Source organism: Chiloscyllium punctatum, chromosome 41 (genome assembly GCF_047496795.1).
Source record: "Chiloscyllium punctatum isolate Juve2018m chromosome 41, sChiPun1.3, whole genome shotgun sequence".
Classification (NCBI taxonomy): domain Eukaryota; kingdom Metazoa; phylum Chordata; class Chondrichthyes; order Orectolobiformes; family Hemiscylliidae; genus Chiloscyllium; species Chiloscyllium punctatum.
The window spans coordinates 9,085,828-9,109,461 of NC_092779.1; the positions used below are offsets into that span (position 1 = coordinate 9,085,828).

Consider the following 23,634-nt stretch of genomic DNA (forward strand, 5'->3'; position numbering starts at 1 on the left):
CCGGGCGGGGGGGAATGAAGATCCAAATATTTTCCGTTAGATCAAAGAGTGTCAAAGGATATGGAGCAAAAGGCAAGTAAATGGAACTGCAGGTTTTTAAAATCACCACCTACAGGTTTTTTAGGAGGTGGAACGGCTTGGGGGCTGAATGGAACATTTTGGAGGTTGCTTGTACATCTCTTCATTGTTTTAGTGACCTGGAACATGTGAAGGGGGGTACACAGTCTTCACACCACTACATAATAGAACCTAAGGGTCAATACATGTGTGGTCTAATGGGCAAGCATATGTCAAGATCTGATAAGACAGTATAATATAACTCAGCAGTCACTGAGAATGTCAAGACTCAGATGATTGGAAGAACTGTACTGGAGAGCTGTAATATAAAGATCAACAAGCTGAACATTAGAGTACAAATAAAAGAGGACGTTAGAATTCCGGAGAGTCAGACAATGGAGAGACAGAGTTGCAGCACTCCCAGAGCAGGGATGGTTAAATTTAAGAGAGCAACTTTAAGAGTACAAGATAGAACCCAATGCCCAGACTCTTATACTGGTGTGTTCTCATTTAAACAAAACAGGAAGCAAGGGTCAGTCCACCTTGCACAAGTATTCATTTGCATTTTGCAATTCAATACAAACTCCAATCTGCTCTCTCCTCTTCCCCCAGAAAACCAGACAAGCTTGAAAAATAGTTTCTGATTAACCTCGGGAGAGAAATGGACTTGAATCTGGGCCTTCTATCTCAGAGGTAGGAACACTACCACCACACCACACGGGCCTGGTAAACGAGCTCTGTGTTTCAAACTACTCCAAGTCCCACTTGCTCCAGAGTGTGTCATAACATCTCTGAACAGCTGGATTAGAAAATATCAACCTGGTTAAACTAACCACCATCTACAACATGGCCGCAATGCTCATAATAACAGAACTGATGAGGCCTCAACAACTACAGTTACATCCAGTGTCAGTGCGGGTCTATGAAGACCATCCAAGCTACATACTTGACAGACATCTGAGCGGACACCAGTCTTCCAGAAACCTTGACTGCTCAGTTCGACTGTTACCTCACGTCGCATTGTATTTTTTTGACGGATCTTCTGCAAAGCTTCCTGAAATTAATGGAAACACAGCATTTGTTGACATATAATAATAGGGATTTTTGATCCCAACACTACTTAAAACATTATATCCCGTATAAGACGAGCATTCATGCTGACTTGCCCCATGTCTCATTTACCCATCATCCCCACAGTGGGTACCGGTTTTGCAGCAAGTGGGTTTTAAAATTCTTATTCTCATTTACAAATCCATGGACTATCTCTGCAGAATGAGCAGATCGCGGCAAAGTGGCAATGTCATTGGACTTGCAAACCTCAAGTGCCCCCTGGGGACAAGGATCAAATCCCACCTTGGCAGATGGTGGGATTTGAATTCAATGAGTAAATTTGGAATAACTAATTGCAGTAACAGTGAAACTATTGTAAAAACACAGAACGAAGAGAGAAAACGCTGAAGAAATTGGAGAGTTCTGAAGAGTCACATTGGACTCTGTTTCTCTCTGAAGATGCTGCTTGACCTACTGAGTTTCTCCATCATTGTGTTTGTTTCAGATTGTCCAGCATCCCCAGGATTTTGACTTCATCTGAGTTATTTTCATAATTCAAATGATTAATAAAATCAATCAATCTGGAATAAAACGCATCAGCCTCAGGGACTAGAAAACAAGATTGTTATAAAAACTCTAATAAATTAAATAATGTTCATCAAGGAAGAAAATGTGTCATCTTTACCTCCAGACCCACAGCAACATCAATTACTCATAATTGCCATCTGCTATGACCGAGGGAGTAATCAGTTTAAGGAAATTAGTGCTGGCCAGCAAATGCCAGTCTTACCCGTCATGCCACACCCCATGAAAAAAAAATTAAAATCTCCACAATCCCTGAAATATCTGCCCTTTGCCAATTCAGTCCCAGCCTTAAATCACTCTATGGTCAGCCCTCAGTGCAAAAACCCAGAAAGTGCCAGAGCTACCTCCTTTAAAACTCACACTAACCATCTGTCCTATTTTCTATCCCAGTAAGCATAATCTAAAACCTCTCCCCTTGACCAAGGCTTTGCTCATTTGGCCCCAATGTCTTTATGTGGCTTGGTGTCAGATTGTGTTTGGCAGCGCTCCTGCAAACCACCATGTGGCACTTTACTATGTTAAAGACACTAGATAAATGCAAGCCATTGTTGTTGTTGCAAGTGGGTGGTTGGATCAAAAGGTGGATACATACACTTTGTCAGCATTGCAGACTTTATAAAACATTGCTGTCCCCTGTGGTGTCTAGTTTAGACTGTACAAAAGCTTATGTGGTGCATTGGTAACATCCTTACCTCTGAGCTAGGAAGTTAAGGTTCTAGTCCCACCTGCGCCAGAGGCACATCACAACATGAGCCATGCATCAGTTGTGGGTAGTTGTTGGAAGAGGTTCTGAGGGACATGATTAATATTTATTTGGAAAGGCAAGGACCAAGTAGGGATAGTCAACATAGCTTTGTGCGGAATCATGTGTCACTACCTTTATTGAACATTTTGAAGCGATGACAAAGAAGGTTGAAGAAGGCAGAGTTGCAGACATCGTCTACAAGGACTTCAGGAAGGCGCTCAACAAGGTTCTGCATGGTAGACTGGTTAGCAAGGTGAGATCACTTGAAATCCAATGAGAGTTAGCCGATTTGATACAAAATTAGCTTCAAGGTAGGAGTCAGGCGGTGGAGGTAACAGGTTGTTTTTCAGACTGGAGGCCTGTAACCACCTGTGTGCCGCGAGGATCGGTACTGGGTCCACTGCTTTTGTCATTTATGTAAACGATTTGGATATGAATAAAGGAGGAATGGTTAGTAAGTTTGCAGATGACACCTAAATTGGTGATGCAGCAGACAGTGAAGAAGGTTATCTCAGAGTATAATGGGACCTTGACCAGGTCCAATAGGCTGAGGAGTGGTAGATGGAGTTTAATTTACAAAAACGTGAGGTGTTACATTTTGATAAGGTAAACTTACACAGTTAATGGTAGGACCCTTGTGTTGCTAAACAAACAGATCCAAGGATGCTGGTACATAGTTCCTTGAAAGTGGAGACACAGGTATACAAGGTGGTGAAGGAGGTACTTGTTTCCCAATGCTTTCATTGGTAGGAGTTCAGAGGTAATGGTGCAGGTGTACAGGACATTCGTGAGGCCACTTCTGGAATACTGCATTCAATGCTCATCTCCCTGCTATAGGAAAGATGTTTAAAAAGGGACTGGAGGAGCAACGTTTTCCATATAGAGGCTGGTGTGTATACAGAATAAGGTGCCAGAGGAGATGGTGGGGCTGGGTACAATTACAACATATAAAAGACATTAGGATGGATACATGAATAGAAAGGACTGAGAGGGGTATGAGCCAAATGTGGCAAATAGGGCGAGATCAATTTAGAATATCTGGTTGGCGCAGGCAAGTTGGACCAAATGGTCTGTTTCGGTGCTGTATAACTCGATAACACTCTTAACAGGTTAATTTAACAAAAATCTATACTGTACAAGGAAAGGAAAGCTTACAGTTTTCAACAATACTCAACGTTAGAAGTTAAAAGAACTCTTGTTGCACTGCTCCCTGTTCTCCTCAGTTGAAAATGACCTATTCTTGCTCTCTATAAATAGCTGAAGCAATAAACCGCATGGAACTTGAAAGGACCCGTGCAGAAATACGCTCAGCTAGTTAAATACACTCGAGTGCTGAAGCAGCCACAGCATTAAACTAATGACAGATGGAAAATGTCAGACGAAGCAAAATTGCATTTCAGCAGCAGTATAGAGCACAGATTCCAAAACCGGTTCCTTTTCTTTAAGGTTAATGATTCTCCTTATAAATAATCCACACTGTAGCTGCAGCTCTCTCGGTATGGATGAATTGGAAGGACTAACAGATCTGAAATAGCATGCCCCCAAAATAAAGCTGTTTCAAAAACCATACTTTGTGAACTCCTGACCAACCACAAGTGGTGCTCAGGCAGTGTGCATTATTCTGCAATTACATGCAGTTGCTTGGCTATCATCTATGAGAAATACAATTATAAATTCAAACACTGAGACAGCAGGAGAATAATTTCTATTCTAAAGTCATAGAGTCACACAGCACCGAACAGACCCTTCGCTCCAACTCATCCATGCCAACCATGTTTCCCAAATTAAACTCGCTCTACTTGGCTGCGTTTGGCCCTTATCCCTCCAAACATTTCCTTTCTGTACCTATCCAAATGTCTTTTAAGTGTTGTAACTGTACCCACATTCACCACTTCCTCAGGAAGTGTATTCCATATTTGAACCACCCTTTGTGTGAAAAGGTTGCCCCTTAGGTCCCTTTTAAATCCTTCTCCTCTCACCATAAAAATATGCCCTGTGATCCTGAACTGCCCCATCCTAGGGAAAAGGCTTTTGCTATTCACCATAATCTATGCCCCTCATAATTTTACAAACAACTGTAAGATCATTCCTCAATCTCCAATGCTCCAGGTAAAAAAAGTCCCAGCCTATCCAGCTCCTCCTTACAACTCAAACCTTTCAGTCCCAACCACATCTTGATAAATCTTTTCTGAACCCAATCTTTTCTGAACCCTCTGCAATTTCATATCCTTCCAATAGCAAGGGGACCAGAACTGTACACAATGCTCTAAAATAACCTCACCAATGTCCTGTACAGCCACAACATAATGCCCCAACTCCTATACATAATGGTTATCAGCAATGATGAAAAGCATGCTAAACATCTTCTTAAACAGCATGTCAACCTGCAACACAAATTTCAAAGAATTATGTACCTGAACCCCTCAGTCTCTCTGTTCGACAGCAGTACCCAGGATCCTATTAACTATACAAGTCCTGCCCTCATTTGTTTTACCAAAATGCAATACCTCACATTTATCCAAATTAAACTCCATCTGCCACACCTCAGACTCTTCTGAACAGCCTGTCTCTGATCTCCTTTCCAATGAGGTTTACACTGTACACTATAGATTTCCCAGTGTTTCCCAAAGATGAATAGGGACAAACAGCCATTAATTATTGCTGACCATATCACCATTCTTTACAAAGGGTGTAATGTATTAACTGTTAAAGTGAGCTGGGTTCAACCACTTCAAGGCCAATTCTTAACAATTTCTCCTATTCTTCACCATTCCAAATTCATCTACTTCATCCCAATTCCACTTTGTTCTGAATTGGATGCCAAAAAGCACTCGCCAACATTAATCATCATTCAACTTACAAATTACCAAATACCTAATCTTTGATCTTCACCTCATCATAACTCTAGAGCATTCTCTCGACTCAACCACAATATATTGCTGCCCTTTCTTCAGCAAAACGATAGACATTTGCACTCCCTTTCATTCTAAATAAGACCTAATCGACACTTCCACCTCATGTTAAAGTATACAAACCTGGTACGTGCCCAGTGCAGAGTGAGATTCACCCTCTATTGTCAGCTCTTGCTGGATCACATCAAATAAATGCCTTGCTCTCAAAACCATACATTTTTGCAGATTTTGGGATAATAGATAACGTGGTCCAGCTCTGCCTAAATCACTCACTATTCCAGAGCCATCCTGCAGAACTAAGTTAACCCCATCCTTTGTTCCATCTCTTCAAACTCAAGGATTTCTTCGACATTAAGAGTGAGGTCATCTGTTGAGCTGTCTGTTGCTTCTCTTCATGGATCTTGGATCATTGCTAACATGGATCTCTTCATGGATCATTCCTAGCAGTCTGATTGTAAATCTCTCACTCTCTCCTTCTCCTTTGACATTATTTCCAACAAACCGCTGACCATACAATACCCCACCTCCTAACTCCCTCCCAGGTGACATCATAATGGTTCACTAGCCCAACGTGCAATCCCCCTTTTGTCAAATCCGCTGTCTATCCCACCCCATACTCTCAAAATCAACCTCAATACCTTCATCCATCAATACCTTGCTGCCTCCCACATCTTTGTCCATGTTTCCTGCAAATCTCAATCCCTCCACAAGATCTTGGAATGACTTTGTTTTTGTTTTTGTCTTTCATGTTTTGTGGGCGTCACTGACAAGGCCAGCATTTGTTACCCATTCCTAATTACCTTTAAACTGAGTGGCTTGTTAGGGCCATTTCAGAGGGCAATTAACAGCCAACCACATTGCTGTGGGTATGAGATGACATGTAGACTATACCAGTTAAGGACAGCAGATTCTCTTACCTGAAAGGATGTTATTGAATCAGATGCATTTTTACAACAATGATAGTTGTACTGTCACCATCACTGAGACTAGTTTTATATTTCAGCTTTTAAGTGAATTTGAATTTCACCAGGCAGGGGTGGGATTTGAGCCCACGTCCTCAAATCATAAACCGGGATTACTAGTTCTAGATTATTGATTCTGTGACAGTACCACGATGCCACCATCCCTCTCCAGCTCGTAGCCAAACTAGTTCACGACATCCTCTTGGACTGTGACATGATGTAGTTCCTCCAATTTTGTATGACCTTTGGCAAAGTGCATCACCCCATCAATAGCCCTGCTCTACAGTTTAACTCAATGGAACTGGCTTTGCTCAATTCCACTTGCTATTGGATAGCTCCCTCCAGTAATGGTCACTCCACCCATTGCACTGCATCATTAGTTCCAAAGCATCACAAAAGTAAAATCTACCCTCAGTCCACCTTTTTTCTTGATTTCCTTGACGATATCATCGAATGACAAAAAAAAAGTCAGCATAGTCTTGGCAGGCCACAGGGCTGCTCTCTCATTCGAGGGAGGGAATGATGATGGTTTAACTCGTGAGGAGAGAGCAGGAAATGGAAAGTCAGTCATGGTAACTTCAGCTGCTACGGGAATTGAACCCACACTGTTAACATAATTCTGCATCACACACAAGCAGTCCAGATAACTGAGCTAAGCCTCCTCAGCTAAAAACTTGGAGATGCAGGGCCTCCTTTTCAGTAGGTGCAGGGAACAGTAATAGGAGAGATAAGGTGTCCTTTTGGATGAGTAAAAGCAGACATAAATTTGCAAATAAAATTGACAAATTCACTTAGTTGTTAACTTGTTAAGGGGATGTCAAGCTGTCATGGTATTTAAACCTCCTAGCTTTTACATTTCTGAATAAACTGTCCACAGCACGTAAAGATCAGCGTTTGCCATTTCACCTCAGTCTGTTGACATAAGACTGAGGACTGTCACTATAGGAATTGTACTGCACAATCGATTTCACAACCTACTGCTGATAAGATGATTCACGGTTCACAGTCTGACTGACTGATAGTGGGGTGTGAGGGGTGAGGACTAAAAATAGTTTGTTTCATTTTTGTAAAGTTGTGGTGAAGTTCTAGGTTAATGAGGAGAGCCTTTTTCAGAGCTCACCCTGACTAATTCTCACTTCTTTATGAGGCAGCACGCCAGATTGCAGTTACCACCCACCCATCTCGGAAATGAAAATCCAACTGTCTCTGGCACTCTCTCCATCCACATTACTCCAAAGGTTTTGTGCGAAAGCTCGTGTTAGACAAAAACACAAAAACATCAGAAATGCTAAAGGAGCAAATGACAGCTTACCTCTCGCTGAGCCAGTTTCTGTTTGTCTGCTTGTTTGACCTTGGGGCTGTTTGCTAGCAGGTGACGCAGTTTGACATAACTCTTCCACAGCTTCTGATACCTTAGAAGATAAGTTTTAGCTTACTTCCCAATCATAAAATATCTCCTCTCTGCCAACACCATCAATCTCAACCAAAGTCAATAAGGAATGGCTCAGAGCAAACATTTTGGTTTGGACAGCAGCATCCATCTTAAAATTCCCTGACGCTACCCATGTTCAAGACAGCAGAGGGGGTGCTCCCAACCAGGGGTAGTATGTGTGTTACAAGCAATGGTCACAGACACTTCTATGATGAAGAACACTTGAAATAAGCATCTGGTGGACATTTTCTCATAATGAAACAGTGGAACAAGTCATACACCGAGACAACTGCTCATCAATAGACTGTACGAACAAAACACAACAAAAGGGCGGCACAGTGGCACAGTGGTTAGCACTGCTGCCTCACAGCGCCAGAGACCCGGGTCCAATTCCCGCCTCAGTCGTCTGACTGTGTGGAGTTTGCACGTTCGCCCTGTGTCTGCGTGGGTTTCCTCCGGTTTCCTCCCACAGTCCAAAGATGTGCAGGCCAGGTGAATTGGCCATGCTAAATTGCCCGTAGTGTTAGGTAAGGGGTAAATGTAGGGGTATGGGTGGGTTACACTTTGGCGGGGCGGTGTGGACTGGGTGGGCCGAAGGGCCTGTTTCCACACTGTAAGTAATCTAATCTAATCTAATCTAATAACCAGAAGAACTGCTGTAAATCAGAAACAAAAACAGAAGTTGCTGGAAAAGCTCTGCAGGAGAAAGTGAGGACTGCAAATGCTGGAGATCAGAGTCAAGAGTGTGGTGCTGGGAAAGCACAGCAGATCAGGCAGCATCTGAAAAGCAGGAGAGTCAGCGTTTCAGGCATAAACCCTTCATCAGGAATGAAAGGTTCAGCAGTCTGGTCGCATCTGACGTTCAGCGGACAGGTCACCGAAACGGAAACGTCAACCGATTTCTCTTCACAGATGCTGCCAGATCTGCTGAGCTATTCCAAAAAAAAAAGCTGACTGCATTGAGATACCTTTGAACTTGTATCATGTTTGAAAGGATACGTGTACATCTGATGAGCCAAATGTAAGTTATATTTAAAACTTGGACAAAATCCTGTGCGATTTGTTAAAAAATTATCCATACATACAATCTCTCCACAGAGTTAAAAGAAATCTCACCCATCAGGTGTACATCCTCGTTGCTGTTGGTCACTTTGTGACGAGGTTATATAAAGAGTGACAGCAACCTCCCCATCCAGGATGAGACGTGCACGATGTGTCCTTTTTGTTTGAGGGGGGAACCCAGTACCTTTTCCCCACATCATGGTGTGCCAGCAGTCCGGCCAGAGCCAGACTAACAATATTTGGAAAAACATCTTCTACATGCGGCTCAAGCAACGGTCCTCAAAGGTCTTTCCACCACTGAGACAACAAACAAAGGCTGTGCCTAACAGGAGAACATGAAATGCCCAGGTTGTTGTTTCTCTGGCAAATAAAGTGGAGAGGTGATTTGATACAGGTCTTTAAAATGATGGGAAGATTCAAGAAGAGTTCGTCACAGGGAAGGGAGCTGTTGTGCATGGGTGCATGCTTGCACCTGGGGCAGGGGGATCAAAACGAGAGGTTGGACCAAACAGAAGAAAAGCCCAAATACAGAGAGTAGCCAGAATGAGGATGTCATTATCATTGACAGAGTACCTGAGGCTAACGATATAAATGAAGTTGAGGGGAAACTAGACAAGCACAAGGTAAAGAAACATGTCCATCTGTACTGTATTCTGTCTTAGTTTCTCTGCTACTGAAACCTCCCACTCTGCTGAGGACATGCAGATCCTGGGCCTCCTCCATCGCCATTCCCTTATCACCTGACTTCTGGAGGAAGAATGCCTCATCTTCCACCTCCAGACAGTCCAACCCTGTGGCATCAATGTGGATTTCACCAGTTTCCTCATTTCCCCTCCCCCACCTTATCCCAGTTTCAACCTTCCAGCTCAGCCCCACCCTCACGACCTATCCATCTTCCTTCCCACCCATCCGCTCCACCCTATCACCATTCCCGTCCACCTCCATTCACCTATCATACTCTCAGGTATCTTGCTCCCAGCCCCACCCCCCCACTCCCCCCACCCCCCTCACATTTATCTCTCCACCCCCAGGTTCCTGATGAAATTGTTTTGCCCGAAACATTGATTTTCCTGCTCCTCGGACGCTGCCTGACCTGCTGTGCTTTTCCAGCACTACATTCTCGACTTAAATGAGAGACCCCTGATCTTTAAGCAGTGACCACCTAGTTCTAGATACTTCCATTAGAAAGCACATCCTCTCAGGGTATTACACTTAATCAAGTCACTTTTTACTCTTATCAACTCCTCTGTATACAAGGTTGGCCTGCCCAACGTTTTCCTCAAAAGGTAACCTGCCCATTCCAGGCATTTGTCTAGTAAACCTCCTCTGAACTTGCAGCAGCCTTGCAATAATTTCATTGGAAACATTTGGCAGAGAAGATGGATAAATATCAGGAGTGCATTTTTAAAAATTACTTATAGAATGGCTTGTATAAAATATTAGCAGAAAGACTCTAGTGGCATTAAATCAAAGGCATCACAGGAAATCTCCCACTGCTGCATTAGTGAAGCTGAACATGAATACATTTTTCTGCATCTGATTCTCAGTGCACCTGACCTAGAAATTGCTTGATGGAAACACTGAGTACTCAACATGGACAAGTGCTTTGATAACCAACTATGAAATCTTTCACCTTCAAAAACAGAAATAAACTCAGAAATATTTAGGGAATTTTTTTTTGAAAAAGCACAGAAGCCACTAGCTAAAACAGAATGTTAAACCTACACATTTCAAACAATTTATGCCAACATTTCTGACAGCAAACCATTGTCTCGCATAAGGTTAAAATTAAAATTAAAAGGTAAGCTTAGAGTGGAGTTGCTGACCAAGTACTTTCATTTAGGAATTGTTGGTAGCCATTATAACAACAAGAAATACTTTTTATGATTGTCCTCCTTGTTTGTACGTTCTATGTTGCATACTCCAGAGAAATGTTTCAAGTCATTTCCAAACCTCAAACTTAATTCCACCAAGTTCAAATTAGCCTTTTTACTGACAACAATACTCTCAGTCAACCTACTAGCAAGTTCCACAGAGCATTCCCGAGAGACACTGAGCCGTTTCCTTTATAAAAACACAGTGACTGCTGCAGGATTGTATTCACAGTTATATACACCACTAATGACTGACAAATTTGGTTTCTCCTCCAAATCTGGTTCAATTCTAAAATGCAAACACTGAAGAGGAAACCTACAGGGAATTTAATGCAAGTTTACTTGTAGGACACAGCCAACAGTCCGTGGATACATTACTCTGATCTTACTTCAGTGCTCAGGACTGACTATATATTAGGCAAGTGGCAACACATGAACAAGTCAACATCTATATTGCGTTAACTAACTTCACATGTAGCCTTTAAAGAAAGCCAATGCGATTGGAGTTAAGGCTGAACACATAAAGCCTAAAAATAGGCCATTCTGGCCAACTTGTTCATGCTGACATTATGCAGCACAGAGCCTTTACTATATAGGGAAGGGACCTACATAAGAATAAGTAGATCTTGTTGCAATTACGGAGACCTTTGATGAGACCATGGATTGGAATCTTGCAGAGGTGACAGGGTCTCGCTTGCCATTGGAGGACCAGCAAAACACCAGTGCCCTTCTTTTCAGGCAAGTTCAACATATCACGTAACATTCACTGGTCAGAGAATTGAAAGGTAAGTTAATAGCAACATAGAAACACAGAAGCAGGAGTAGGCCGTTCAGCCCTTTGAGCCTGCTTCTCCATTTAATATGATCATCCAAGTCAGTTCTCTGATCTCTCTTTCTCTTCATACCCTTTGAATCCTTTAAGCTCCAAGCACTATATCTAACTCCTTCCTGAAAACGTTCAATGTTTTAGTCTTGAGCTACTTTTGGTGACACTGAATTCCACGCACTCTGTGTGAAGAAAGTTCTCTTCATCTCGGCCTTAAGTGTCCTACCCCATATCCTTAGACAGTGACCCTTCGTTCTGAGCACCCCAGTCATCTGTTCTGCGTTTATCTAATGCTCTTAAAATTTCCAAGTATCTGAGAGACTCCCCCCACCCCCCAACTGCCCCACCCCCCTTCACCCCGCCACCACACCCCCCACCAACCCCCTTCACCCCCACCACCCCCCTTCACCCCACCACCACGCCCCCCACCAACCCCCTTCACCCCCACCACCCCACACGCCCCCCACCAACCCCCTTCCCCCCCACCACCCCACACGCCCCCCACCAACCCCCTTCCCCCCCACCACCCCACACGCCCCCCACCAACCCCCTTCCCCCCCACACGCCCCCCACCAACCCCCTTCACCCCCACCAACCCCCTTCACCCCCTTCACCCCCACCACCCCACACGCCCCCCACCAACCCCCTTCACCCCCACCACCCCACACGCCCCCCACCAACCCCCTTCACCCCCACCACCCCACACGCCCCCCACCAACCCCCTTCACCCCCACCACCCCACACGCCCCCACCAACCCCCTTCACCCCCACCACCCCACACGCCCCCCACCAACCCCCTTCACCCCCACCATCCTACACGCCCCCCACCAACCCCCTTCACCCCCACCACCCCACACGCCCCCCACCAACCCCCTTCACCCCCACCACCCCACACGCCCCCCACCAACCCCCTTCACCCCCACCACCCCACACGCCCCCCACCAACCCCCTTCACCCCCACCACCCCACACGCCCCCCACCAACCCCCTTCACCCCCACCACCCCACACGCCCCCCACCAACCCCCTTCACCCCCACCACCCCACACGCCCCCCACCAACCCCCTTCACCCCCACCACCCCACACGCCCCCCACCAACCCCCTTCACCCCCACCACCCCACACGCCCCCCACCAACCCCCTTCACCCCCACCACCTTCACCCCCCTTCACCCCCACCACCAACCCCCTTCACCCCCACCACCCCACACCACACCTCCCCGACCCCCACCACCCCACACGCCCCCCACCAACCCCCTTCACCCCCACCACCTTCACCCCCCTTCACCCCCACCACCCCACCACCAACCCCCTTCACCCCCACCACCCCACCACCCCACACGCCCCCCACCAGCCCCCTTCACCCCCACCACCCCACACCACACCTCCCCGACCCCCACCACCCCACACGCCCCCCACCAACCCCCTTCACCCCCACTACCCCACACCACACCTCCCCCACCCCCACCAACCCCCTTCACCCCCAAATCTTCTAAATTCCAGTGAATATAGTCCTAATCGATCTGGTCTCTCTTCATACGTCAGTCTTGCAATCTCAGGAATCAGTCTGGTAAAGTTTCATTGCAATCCCTCCATAGCCAGAACATTCTTCCTCAGATATGGAGACCAAATCTGCACAGAGTACTCCAGGAGCAGTCTCACCAATGCCTGTACGATTGCAGCAAGACATCCACATGTGTGTATTCTAATGCTGTCATTATGAAGGCCAGTAACTATAGGCCAGTGAGTCTCACTTCTGTTGTGGGCAAAGTCTTAGAGAGAATTATAAGGGATAGGATTTATGCACATCTGGATAAGAATGATGTGATCAAGGATAGTCAGCATGGTTTTGTGAAGGGCAGGTCGTGCCTCACAAACCTTATTGAATTCTTTGAGAAGGTGACGAAGGAGGTAGATGAGGGGAAAGCGGTAGATGTAGTATATATGGATTTTAGTAAGGCGTTTGATAAGGTCCCCCATGGTAGGCTACTGCAGAAAATACAGAGATATGGCATTGAGGGTGAGTTGGAGGTTTGGATTAGGAATTGGCTCTCTGGAAGAAGACAGAGGGTAGTAGTTGATGGCAAAGATTCATCTTGGAGTGCCGTCACTAGTGGTGTTCCGCAAGGATCTGTTTTGGGACCATTGCTGTTTGTCATTTTTATAAATGACCTGGAGGAAGGGTTAGAAGGTTGGGTGAGCAAGTTTGCGGATGATACGAAAGTCGGAGGAGTTGTAGACAGTGAGGAAGGATATGGCAGGTTACAGCGGGATATAGAGAAGCTGCAGAGCTGGGCAGAAAGGTGGCAAATGGAGTTCAATGTAGCTAAGTGTGAAGTGATTCACTTTGGTAAGAGTAATAAAAAGATGGATTACTGGGCTAATGGTAGACTACTTGGTAGTGTGGAAGAGCAGAGGGATCTTGGTGTCCATGTACACAGATCTCTGAAAGTTGCCACCCAGGTAAATAGTGCAGTGAAGAAGGCATATGGCGTACTGGCTTTTATTGGTAGAGGAATTGAGTTCCGGAGTCCTGAGGTCATGCTGCAGTTGTATAAGACTCTGGTGCGGCCGCTTCTGGAATATTGTGTGCAGTTTTGGTCGCCATACTATAGGAAGGATGTGGAGGCACTGGAACGGGTGCAGAGGAAGTTTACCAGGATGTTGCCTGGTATGGTAGGAAGATCCTATGAGGAAAGGCTGAGGCACTTGGGGTTGTTTTCTTTGGAGAAAAGAAGGTTTAGGGGTGATTTGATAGAGGTGTACAAGATGATTAGGGGGTTAGATAGGGTTGACAGTGAGAACCTTTTTCCGCGTATGGAGTCAGCTATTACAAGGGGGCATAGCTTTAAATTAAGGGGGGGTAGATATAGGACTGATGTTAGGGGTAGGTTCTTCACTCAGCGAGTCGTAAGATCATGGAATGCCCTGCCAGTAGCAGTAGTGGACTCTCCCTCTTTATGGGTATTTAAGCGGGCATTGGATAGGTATATGGAGGATAGTGGGTTAGTGTAGGTTAGGTGGGCTTTGATCGGCGCAACATCGAGGGCCGAAGGGCCTGTACTGCGCTGTATTGTTCTATGTTCTATGTTCTATGTTCTATGAAGGCCAACATACTATTTGCTTTCTCCACTGGGTGCTGCACTGGCATGCTTACTTTCATTGCCTGATATACAACGACACCCATGTCTTGTTACACCTCTCCCTTTCCCAATCTATCACCATTCAGATTAATTACCAAACTAAATGGCATTCTCCAACTTAATCCAGAACAAGTCCAGCAACACTCAAGGAGCTGGACACCATTCAAACCAAAGCAGGTAACGAATGCCCAGTATATTACTTCCAAGGTCACATATTTAAGGCAGAGATGAGGAGAAACCTCATCTAACCTCTCAGAGGGTAGTAAATCTGTAGCATTCTTTACCACAGACAGCTGGCAAGACTGGATTTTTAAGTATATTCAAGGCTGAGATAGACATATTATTAATCAGAACGGGAATCAGAAATTATGGGGGGAAAAGGCAGGAAAATGGAGTTGAGGATTATCAGACCAGACATGATCCCATTGGATAGTGCAGCAGGCTCAAAGGCCAAATGACGTAATTCCACTCCTATGTGTTAGGGTGGTGGTGGTTAGCTCAGATGGCTGAATGGCTGGTTGGTGATGCAGTGTAATAAAAAGAACGTGAATTCAATTCCTGCGCTGGCTAAGGTTGCCATGAACAAAGAACAAAGAGTGATGAAGGATTCTCCCCACTCTCTTCCCCTTGCCTGGTGACCCTCAGGTCAGTAGATTAGATTAGATTGCCTACAGTGTGGAAACAGGACCTTTGGCCCAACAAGTCCACACCGACCCTCCAAAGAGTAACCCACCTAGTCCCATTTCCCTCTGACTAATGCACCTAACACTATGGGGCAATTTAGCATGGCCAATTCAACTGACCTGCACATCTTTGGACTGTGGGAGGAAACCGGAGCACCCGGAGGAAACTCACTGCTTCAGAATGATGAGGAGAAATCAGATTAAAACCTACAGAATAGGGAGAGCTGGGTGAAGTGGACATGGGAGATAGGCAAAAGTGAGGACAGCAGATGCTGGAGATCAGAGTCTAGATTAGAGTGGTGCTGGAAAAGCACAGCAGGTCAGGCAGCATCAGAGGAGCAGGAAAATCGATGTTTCAGGCAGGAGCCTTTCATCAGGAATGAGGCTGGGATTTTATCTCTCCACCCCGAAGGCTCCCAGCACCACTCAAATCTTGACTCTGGACATGGGAGACGGCATTCCCACGAGTAAGAGAAACCAGGATCTGAAGGCTCAGCCTCAGAGTGAAAGGACAACCCATTTGGATGGAGGTGAGGAAAAATTCTTCAGCCAGAGGGTGGTGAATCTGTGGATCTGATTTCCACAGCGAGCTGTCGAGGCCAAGTCACTGAGTATGTTTAAGACAGAGATAGAAGGGTTCTTGTTTGAGAAGGTTTATGGGAGAAGGCAAGCGAATGGGGTTGAAAAACATACCAGCAGTGATGAAATGGCAAAGCAGACTTGATGGGCCAAATGGCCTAATTCTGTTCCTGTATTTTACAGCTTTTTGGTGAAACCACTACCAATTGTGTTTCTTGAATGAGAGTGCAGTCCTATGGCATGATAGGACTATGGCAGCTTTACCTTCCTCTTAAAGCTCTAGAATTATCTTCCTCAGTTTTGCCAACCCTTCAGCTTCCTCTCTATCCTTGAAGCTACCTCTTTGCTCCAGATATCAGCAATCTGTCCAAGCAACACCTTATGTGGTTTGCTGTCCAGTTCTAAGTTATAAAATTCCAACTTTGGAGCACTTTGCAATATTAACAGCAACATTTCTGCACACACAAGCTGTGGTAAGCTTGATCGCACAAAGTTCTGGTGAAATAGATTACAAACTCCAAAATACAAACTCATCCCTACTTAAAAGAAATGTTGACTTTTAATAAACACAATGAAACCCCTCAGCACAAACTATACACAATGCAGCATTTAGCCTAGCTTTATTGAAATTCTCATGGAAGTGAAATTGATTCATTAGACATCACCCACTGCGAAATAGGGCAAAAAAATTGGATTAGAACAAATTACTTGCTCATAATAGGAATTATGTGAGCAATAATATTCGAAGTGGATGCTGACGAAGGAGGATTGTACACTGCAAGAAATTAACACAAAAAGGGTGGGAAGGGAGAGTTTGAAGGAGGGAGTTCATAACTAGCGTCAATTCCCTTGTTGAAAGCCAAGCAGCATTTAGTCAAACAACCTCACTGCTAAATTACTGTATGGAACCCACCATTCACCCAATAAAATAAACTTTCCTTGTGCTTCCTATGACGCTACTGCCACCATTGGGTGATGTTGTGAACTGACACAAAGCCAATCAAATACACATTCCTTTTGAAGAGAGATGAAAAAGACTGCACCACTAGGGAATCAAGGTATGCAGGAAAAGGGCAGGAAGGTGGACATCAGGAATGTCAGATCAGCCATGATTCTATTGAATGGCAAAGCAGGCTCGAGGAAGTGAACAGTATACAAGTGTTTCTATTGCTTATGGCTTTTCTGTCCATTTAAAAACGCTGCATCTCTGATGGGCTGAACAGTCTACTCCAATTTTCTACACTTACACGCTTATAACCTCCTCCAATTTGTGACTTTTGCCACTTATGAACTTGTTTGCTACTTAGTATTAATACTCCAACAGAACATTAGCAATGCAAATTTCTAATGTTCCACTGATAGAGAATTTAAACGCGTACATATTTTTATTCATTCAATGGGATGGAGATGTTGTTGGCTAGGTCACTGTTTATTGTCACACAGTAAGAGTCAAATACATTGCTATGGATCTGGAGTCACATGTAATGACAGACCAGATAACAGAGACAGATTTAATTTCCTCAAAGACATTGATGAATTAGATGGGTTTTTATCACCATTGAACAAGGGCTATATGGTCAACATTTATTCCAGGTTTTTATTGAATTCACATTTGACTATCTGCTACAGTGTGATCTGAACCCTGGTCCCCACTGTCTGAGGCTCTGGAATACTAGACCAGTGACATTACCACTTTACCACCAGCTCCTTGGTACATTGTATATATTCTACTCACTTCCTCCAGTGTTGATGTACAATGGCTCTTTCAATTGCATCTTCCAGGCTCTCTAATTCTAGAACAAGGACAGCAATTAGGTGGGAACACCGCCATATGCAATTCCCCTCCAAGCTACTCAACATCTTGACTTGGAAATATATTGCTGTTCACGTGTCACTGCGTCAAAATTCTGGATCTCCCTCCCTAATAGCATTGTGGGTTATTGCAACGGTTCAAGACGGTCATTCACCACCATCTCCGAGGAGTAACTAGGGACCGAACAACAAATGCTGGTCCAGCCAGCAACGCCCGCATCCCAAGAACAAATCCCTTCAAAAATCTAACAAAGCTTAAACAAACTGGACAGCCATTTGATTTGTAAAACTCTTATTATTTATTTTTTAAAAAGAATTAGAGACTTTTTGTTGCCCCATTCTTTGAGGATCATAAAGGAATATACAGTGCGCTGCCACAGAGCAGCTGGCATTATGGACTGACTACCTGGATGGGGAACTGCTGCGTACACAGGGTCTGCTGGGAATGTTTCACTACCTTTACAGGGGTGTGTCAAGCATCCAGATAGGAAACTAGCCCAAAGGATTCAAAAGATTCCAGATAAAAGTTAGCTTCTCGGCTGAAAATAATGAGGAAGGTTACAACATTTACATTGAAGTTTTGAAGGAAAAGTTAGTTAGCTGTGTACGTGTTATGCACTGTCACACACAATTGGATTAATAATGGCAGGAGAACAAAAAATAATCTTTTGAAAGCGAATCAAATTGACAACTGGGATAAAGGAAAAAAATTCACTTCTTTCAAGAGTACTTTATGAAGGACGTGAAGGCTTCAGCGAGAATGCGGTAAAGGTTTGAATATGATTTTTGGGATGAGGGGTTTCTGTCACAAGGGTGTGCGTGCGTGTGGGTGTGTGAAAAGAGTGAGTGAGAGACAGAGAGAGAGATGGTGATAAACGTTTATCAGTACATAGCGTGCAACTGTTTGCATTGGTGAAGGGGTCAAGAGCCAGAAGGCACAGATTTAAGGTCAAATAAAACCAATACACTGTGGGTGCTGGAAGCCAGAAACAGAAATTGCAGGAAAGACTCAGCAGATCTGACAGCATCTGTGAAGAGAAAGGACAGTGAATGTTCAGAGTCCAGTGTCATACCTGCTGAGTTTCTCCAGCAGTTTCTGTTTTTATTATTTTGAACATTGCGTGCAATTCTGCTCTCCCTTCTATCGGAAAGATGCTGTGAAACTTGAAAGGGTTCAGAAAAGATTTACAAAGATGTTGCCAGGGTTGGAGGATTTGAGCTTCAGGGAGAGGCTGAACAGGCTGGGGCTGTTTTCCCTGAAACGTCAGAGGCTGAGGGGTGACCTTATAGAGGTTTACAAAATTATGAGGGGCATGGGTAGGGTAAACAGACAAGGTCTTTTCCCTGGGGTGGGGGAGTCCAGAACTAGAGGGCATAGGTTTAGGGTGAGGGGGGAAAAGATTTAAAAGGAACCTAAGGGGCAACATTTTCATGAAGTTGATGGTGCGCATATGGAACGAGGTGCCAGTGGAACTGGTGGAGGCTAGTACAATTGCACATTTAAAAGGCAGTTGAATGGGCTTAGAGGGATATGGGCCATGTGCTGGCAAATGGGACTAAGTTAGGTTAGGATATCTGGACGGGTTGGACCAAATTGTCTGTTTCTGTGCTGTACATCTCTATGACTCTATGGCTGTTTTACAGATTTAAAGGCAGTTGCTGAAAGAACCAGAGGTGACATGAGGAGAAAGTTTTATACGCAGCAAGTGGTTAGGATCTGGGATGTGCTTCCTGAGAGTGTAGGGAGGCAGAATGTATTGAGGCTTTCCAAAGCAAACTAGATAAGCCCTAGAAGGAGAAACAATTTGCAGAGCAGTGAGACTCGCTGAGTCAGTCTTGCACAGAGCTGACAGAGACACAGGAAGTGGATAGGGTACTGGCGATTGAATAACCTGAAATGGTTAGCTTCTTTACTTCTAGTGTCTTCACACCATTGCAGAAACGTGAACAATGAGGAAAGCAAATCAGAGGTAAATGGGTGCATCATTTGTTGAGTAAAACTTGGTTACAACACAGTGACTTAGTCAAGTCAAGAATTTGTTCCAAAACAGAATAAGAGAGCCATCAAGGTTTACAGCACAAAAAAAAAAGCACCTTCGGCCCATCATGTCTGCATTTGTCAAAAACAACCATCTAACTATTCTAATCCCATCTACCAGCTCTTGGCCCATTGCCTTGTATGCCTTGGCATTGTAAGTACATACCTAAATACTTAAGAGTCACAGAGTCATGGAGATGTACAGCATGGAAACAGACCCTCTGGTCCAACTCGTCCATGCCGACCAGATATCCTAAATGAATTTAGTCTCATTTGCCAGCAGTCGGCCCATATCCCTCTCAACCCTTCCTATTCAGATACTCATTCAGATGCCTTTTAAATGTTGTAATTGTACCACTTCCTCTGGCAGCTCATTCCAGACGTGCACCACCCTCTGCATGAAAAAGTTGCCTTAGGTCCCTTTTAAATCTTATCCTGCTCACCTTAAATCTATGCCCTCGAGATTTGGACTCCCCCATCCCAGGGAAAAGACCTTGTCTATTTAGCCTATCCAGGACCTTCATGATTTTATAAACATCTATAAAAGGTCACCCCTCAGCCTCCAATGCTCCAGGGAAAAAAGACCCAGACTCTTCAGCCTCTCCTCAAATCCTACTCCCCTGGCAACATCTTTGTAAATATTTTCTGAGCAAGTTCAAGTTTCACAACAACGTTCCTATAGCAGAGAGACCAGAATTCCAAAAGCAACATCACCTCCTAACTCTATACTCAATGTTCTAACCAATAAAGGGAAGCATACCAAACACCATCTTCACTATCCTATCTATCTACGACTCCACTGTAAAGGAACTATGAACCTGCACTCCAAGGTCTCTTTGTTCAGCAATACTCTCCAGGACCTTACCATTAAGTGTACAAGTCCTGCTCTGGTTTGTCTTTCCAAAATGCACCACCTCGCATTTATCTAAATTAAACTCCATCTGCCACTCCTCAGCCCATTGGCCCATCTGATCAAGATCCCATTATGAGGTAACCTTCTTCGCTGCCCAATATACCTCCAGTTTTAGTGTCATCTGCGAACTTACTAACTAAATCCCCTACGTTCACATCCAAAGCATTTCTATAAATGATGAAAAGCAGTGGACCCAGCCCTGATCCTTGTGGCACACTGCAGGTCACAGGCCTCCAGTCTGAAAAGCAACCTTCGACCAACACCCTCTGTCTTCTACCTTCAAACCAGTTGGATTTCTGCTTCTATCATCTTTACTGGCAATGAGTTCCAGATTCTCACTATTCTCTGGGTGAAAAAGTTTTTCCTCACATCTTCTCAAACCTCCTGACCCTGCCTTAAATCTATGCTTAGACATTGATCCCTCCATTAAGGGTAAATGTTCCTTCCTCTTTACCCGATCTATGCCCCTCAATTTTATATATATCTCATTCTTGTGGTCTCCACTCTTAAGGCAAACAACCCCAGTCTGTCAATCTCTTCATAACTCAAACTCTCCAGCCTAAGCAACATCCTGTTAAACCACCTCTGCAACCTTTTTCGGTGCGGTCATATTAATTCTATAATGTGGATTCCAGAACTGCACACAATATTCTAGCTGTTGCCTAACCAACATTTTATACAGTTCCAGTATCACCTCCCTATTCTTAATCTATGCCTCAACTAATAATGGCAATTATCCCATTTGCCTTTTTAACCCATGCTATGTACCTGCCCTGCTACTTTAAGGGACCAGGGGACATGCACACAAAGGTCCCTTTGATCTTTGGTGCTTCCCAGGGTCCTATCGTTCATCATGTATTCCCTTGCCTTGTTTGTCTTGCTAAATGCATCACCTCATTTATCTGGATTGACCAGGGAACACATTTTCACAGGGTTTCTTCCAGTTTCTCACAACAACAACAATTTCCATTTACAACACACATTTTCACAGAACAAAATGCCAAGGCACATTCAAGGAGCATTATTAGATTATTATTATTATTATTGACACAAAATTATGTGGGGTGATATTAGGATTGTTTTTGAGGGTGTAGGTTTTTTTTTAAACAATGATCTCTCTGAATATTCCACTGACATTATTGTTAACGATTCAGAGCATCTTCCACAGTGAACGCTTTCACTGCTGATTGTTGGTCTCACTCTTTCAGGCTGTGGGAGTGAAAGTTCTAATGTCATGAAGTGAGGTTTGTGGATGGAGGGGCACATTTGTAATTTAACACAATGGGTGCTCTTTAAGTATAGGACTGAGCGCAGCCATCACAATCCATGCTGTATGACTCCAAGAGCATCTCTCTCAGTTCACTGTAATTTTCCGATCTCACTTCACAACTTAAGTGCCTTATTCTAGCTGGCATCCTGGTAAACCTCCCTCATTCCTTTCTAAGGTCTTTACACCTTCCAAAGCGTTGATTACTTCAAATGTAAACAATATTCGATCATCTAAAAATGTACCTGTAACGGTTTTAAATTGGCCATTTCCTGGACTGAGAGTAAAATATTAGAATCACACACTAACTTCCCCAGGAGGCTAGAGGCATTAATATAAAAATTGAGCAAAGCTCATGAAATGCAGTAACTGTACAAAAACAGGCCAACAAAACTGCTCCAAAAACAACACCAGAAATACCTGTGCTTCTATCTGAAGTGATCTGCTGCTTCAGCGTTCAGGAAACATGTGGGTTTTCTGGCAGCATGTTGGTCAGGAGCCAGCAGAAAGTGGGAGACTTGTGCCACCTCTAGCCATCAAAGGGTATTTTAAAACAAAAGAGCAGAATCAGGCCATGCAGCCCTTCAAGTCTGCATCAGCTGTCAATCATGGCTGAGATGTTTCTCAATCCCACTTTCCTGCCCTCAACCCCTCCCATGTCTAAAGGGACTGCATCCTCAACTTCAGTCCCAAGACCCCAACCACTTCTCGTGGCACCTTTCCATGTAAGTGCAGGGACGCCCGCTCACTTTCGTCTCTTGCCCCAGGCCCCAATCACTCTTTCAAGGGGAAACAGCGATCTTTTTCCAAAATCCTCAGGACCAACTGGTTCTTACTCCCCTTCATGACAGAGCTATTCAGACCAAGTTCATTTTTCCAAAAGGGCCCAACCAAAAACAAACAATCTATACTTCCATTCAGGGTCACTCTCAAGAAAACCTTTTGTGTTTCAGACTTTTCAGTTTTTTGGACTGTGTGCAAAGGCTACCCAACCTTGTTCAGCCGCACTAACTGTACTCACTGCTCACAATATGGTCTGCTCTCCAATGGGAGACCCAAGGTAGGCTGGATGACTGTTTTGCGGAACACCTATGCTCAGTCTGCAAACACGATTCTGAGTTACTAATCAGTTGGTATTTTGTTTCTTCACCTTGTTGCCGTCTGACCTCTCTGCCCTTGGCCTGCAAACTTCAATAGCAGCTTGAAGAACAGCACTTATCGATTTTAGTCGCTTTATAAAGTTTCAAACTCAACATCGATAGCAACCGTTTGAGTGTAACCTCCACTTTGTTCCATGTTCTTCTTGGCAGCTGCTGGTTTTACTCTTTGCTTTTTCAGTCATTGTTGATTTTGATTGGTGGTTATTTTTCATTCTGAAATTTGAATTGATAACTGCGCTGGCATTTAATCTCTCCGACCTTCAGTTCTCTATCAATCACAGAATTGTTATGGTGCAGGAGGCCATTCAGCCCACTTGCTGGTTCTATTACATGGTGCCAATCTCCTGCTTTCTCCCCCGTCCATGCACATCATTTTTATCCAAATAATCATTCAATACCCTCTTCAAAACCTCAATTGAACCTGTCTTCCCATTTCCAGGCAGTGCATCCCACGCCCTAACGTTTCCTCACATCATCCTTGTTTCGTTTGCACATTGTTTTAAATGTACGCCCTTTTTGTTTTCCAAACAGAAGTAT

At 44.3% G+C, this 23,634-nt stretch overlaps 1 protein-coding gene across 4 annotated transcripts in view; it reads right to left on the reverse strand.

The window, feature by feature from the left end:
• Window positions 1-23,634, reverse strand: part of drosha (drosha ribonuclease III) — a 172,181-nt gene that overhangs the window by 106,664 nt on the left and 41,883 nt on the right. For all 4 annotated transcript variants that reach the window (XM_072560332.1, XM_072560331.1, XM_072560333.1 and 1 more), the window contains exons 15-16: window positions 7,624-7,723; window positions 1,004-1,111 (exon numbers count right to left, since the gene is read on the reverse strand). In XM_072560332.1, coding sequence (XP_072416433.1) covers window positions 1,004-1,111; window positions 7,624-7,723 — 208 coding nt within the window. The remainder of the gene's footprint in view (window positions 1-1,003; window positions 1,112-7,623; window positions 7,724-23,634) is intronic.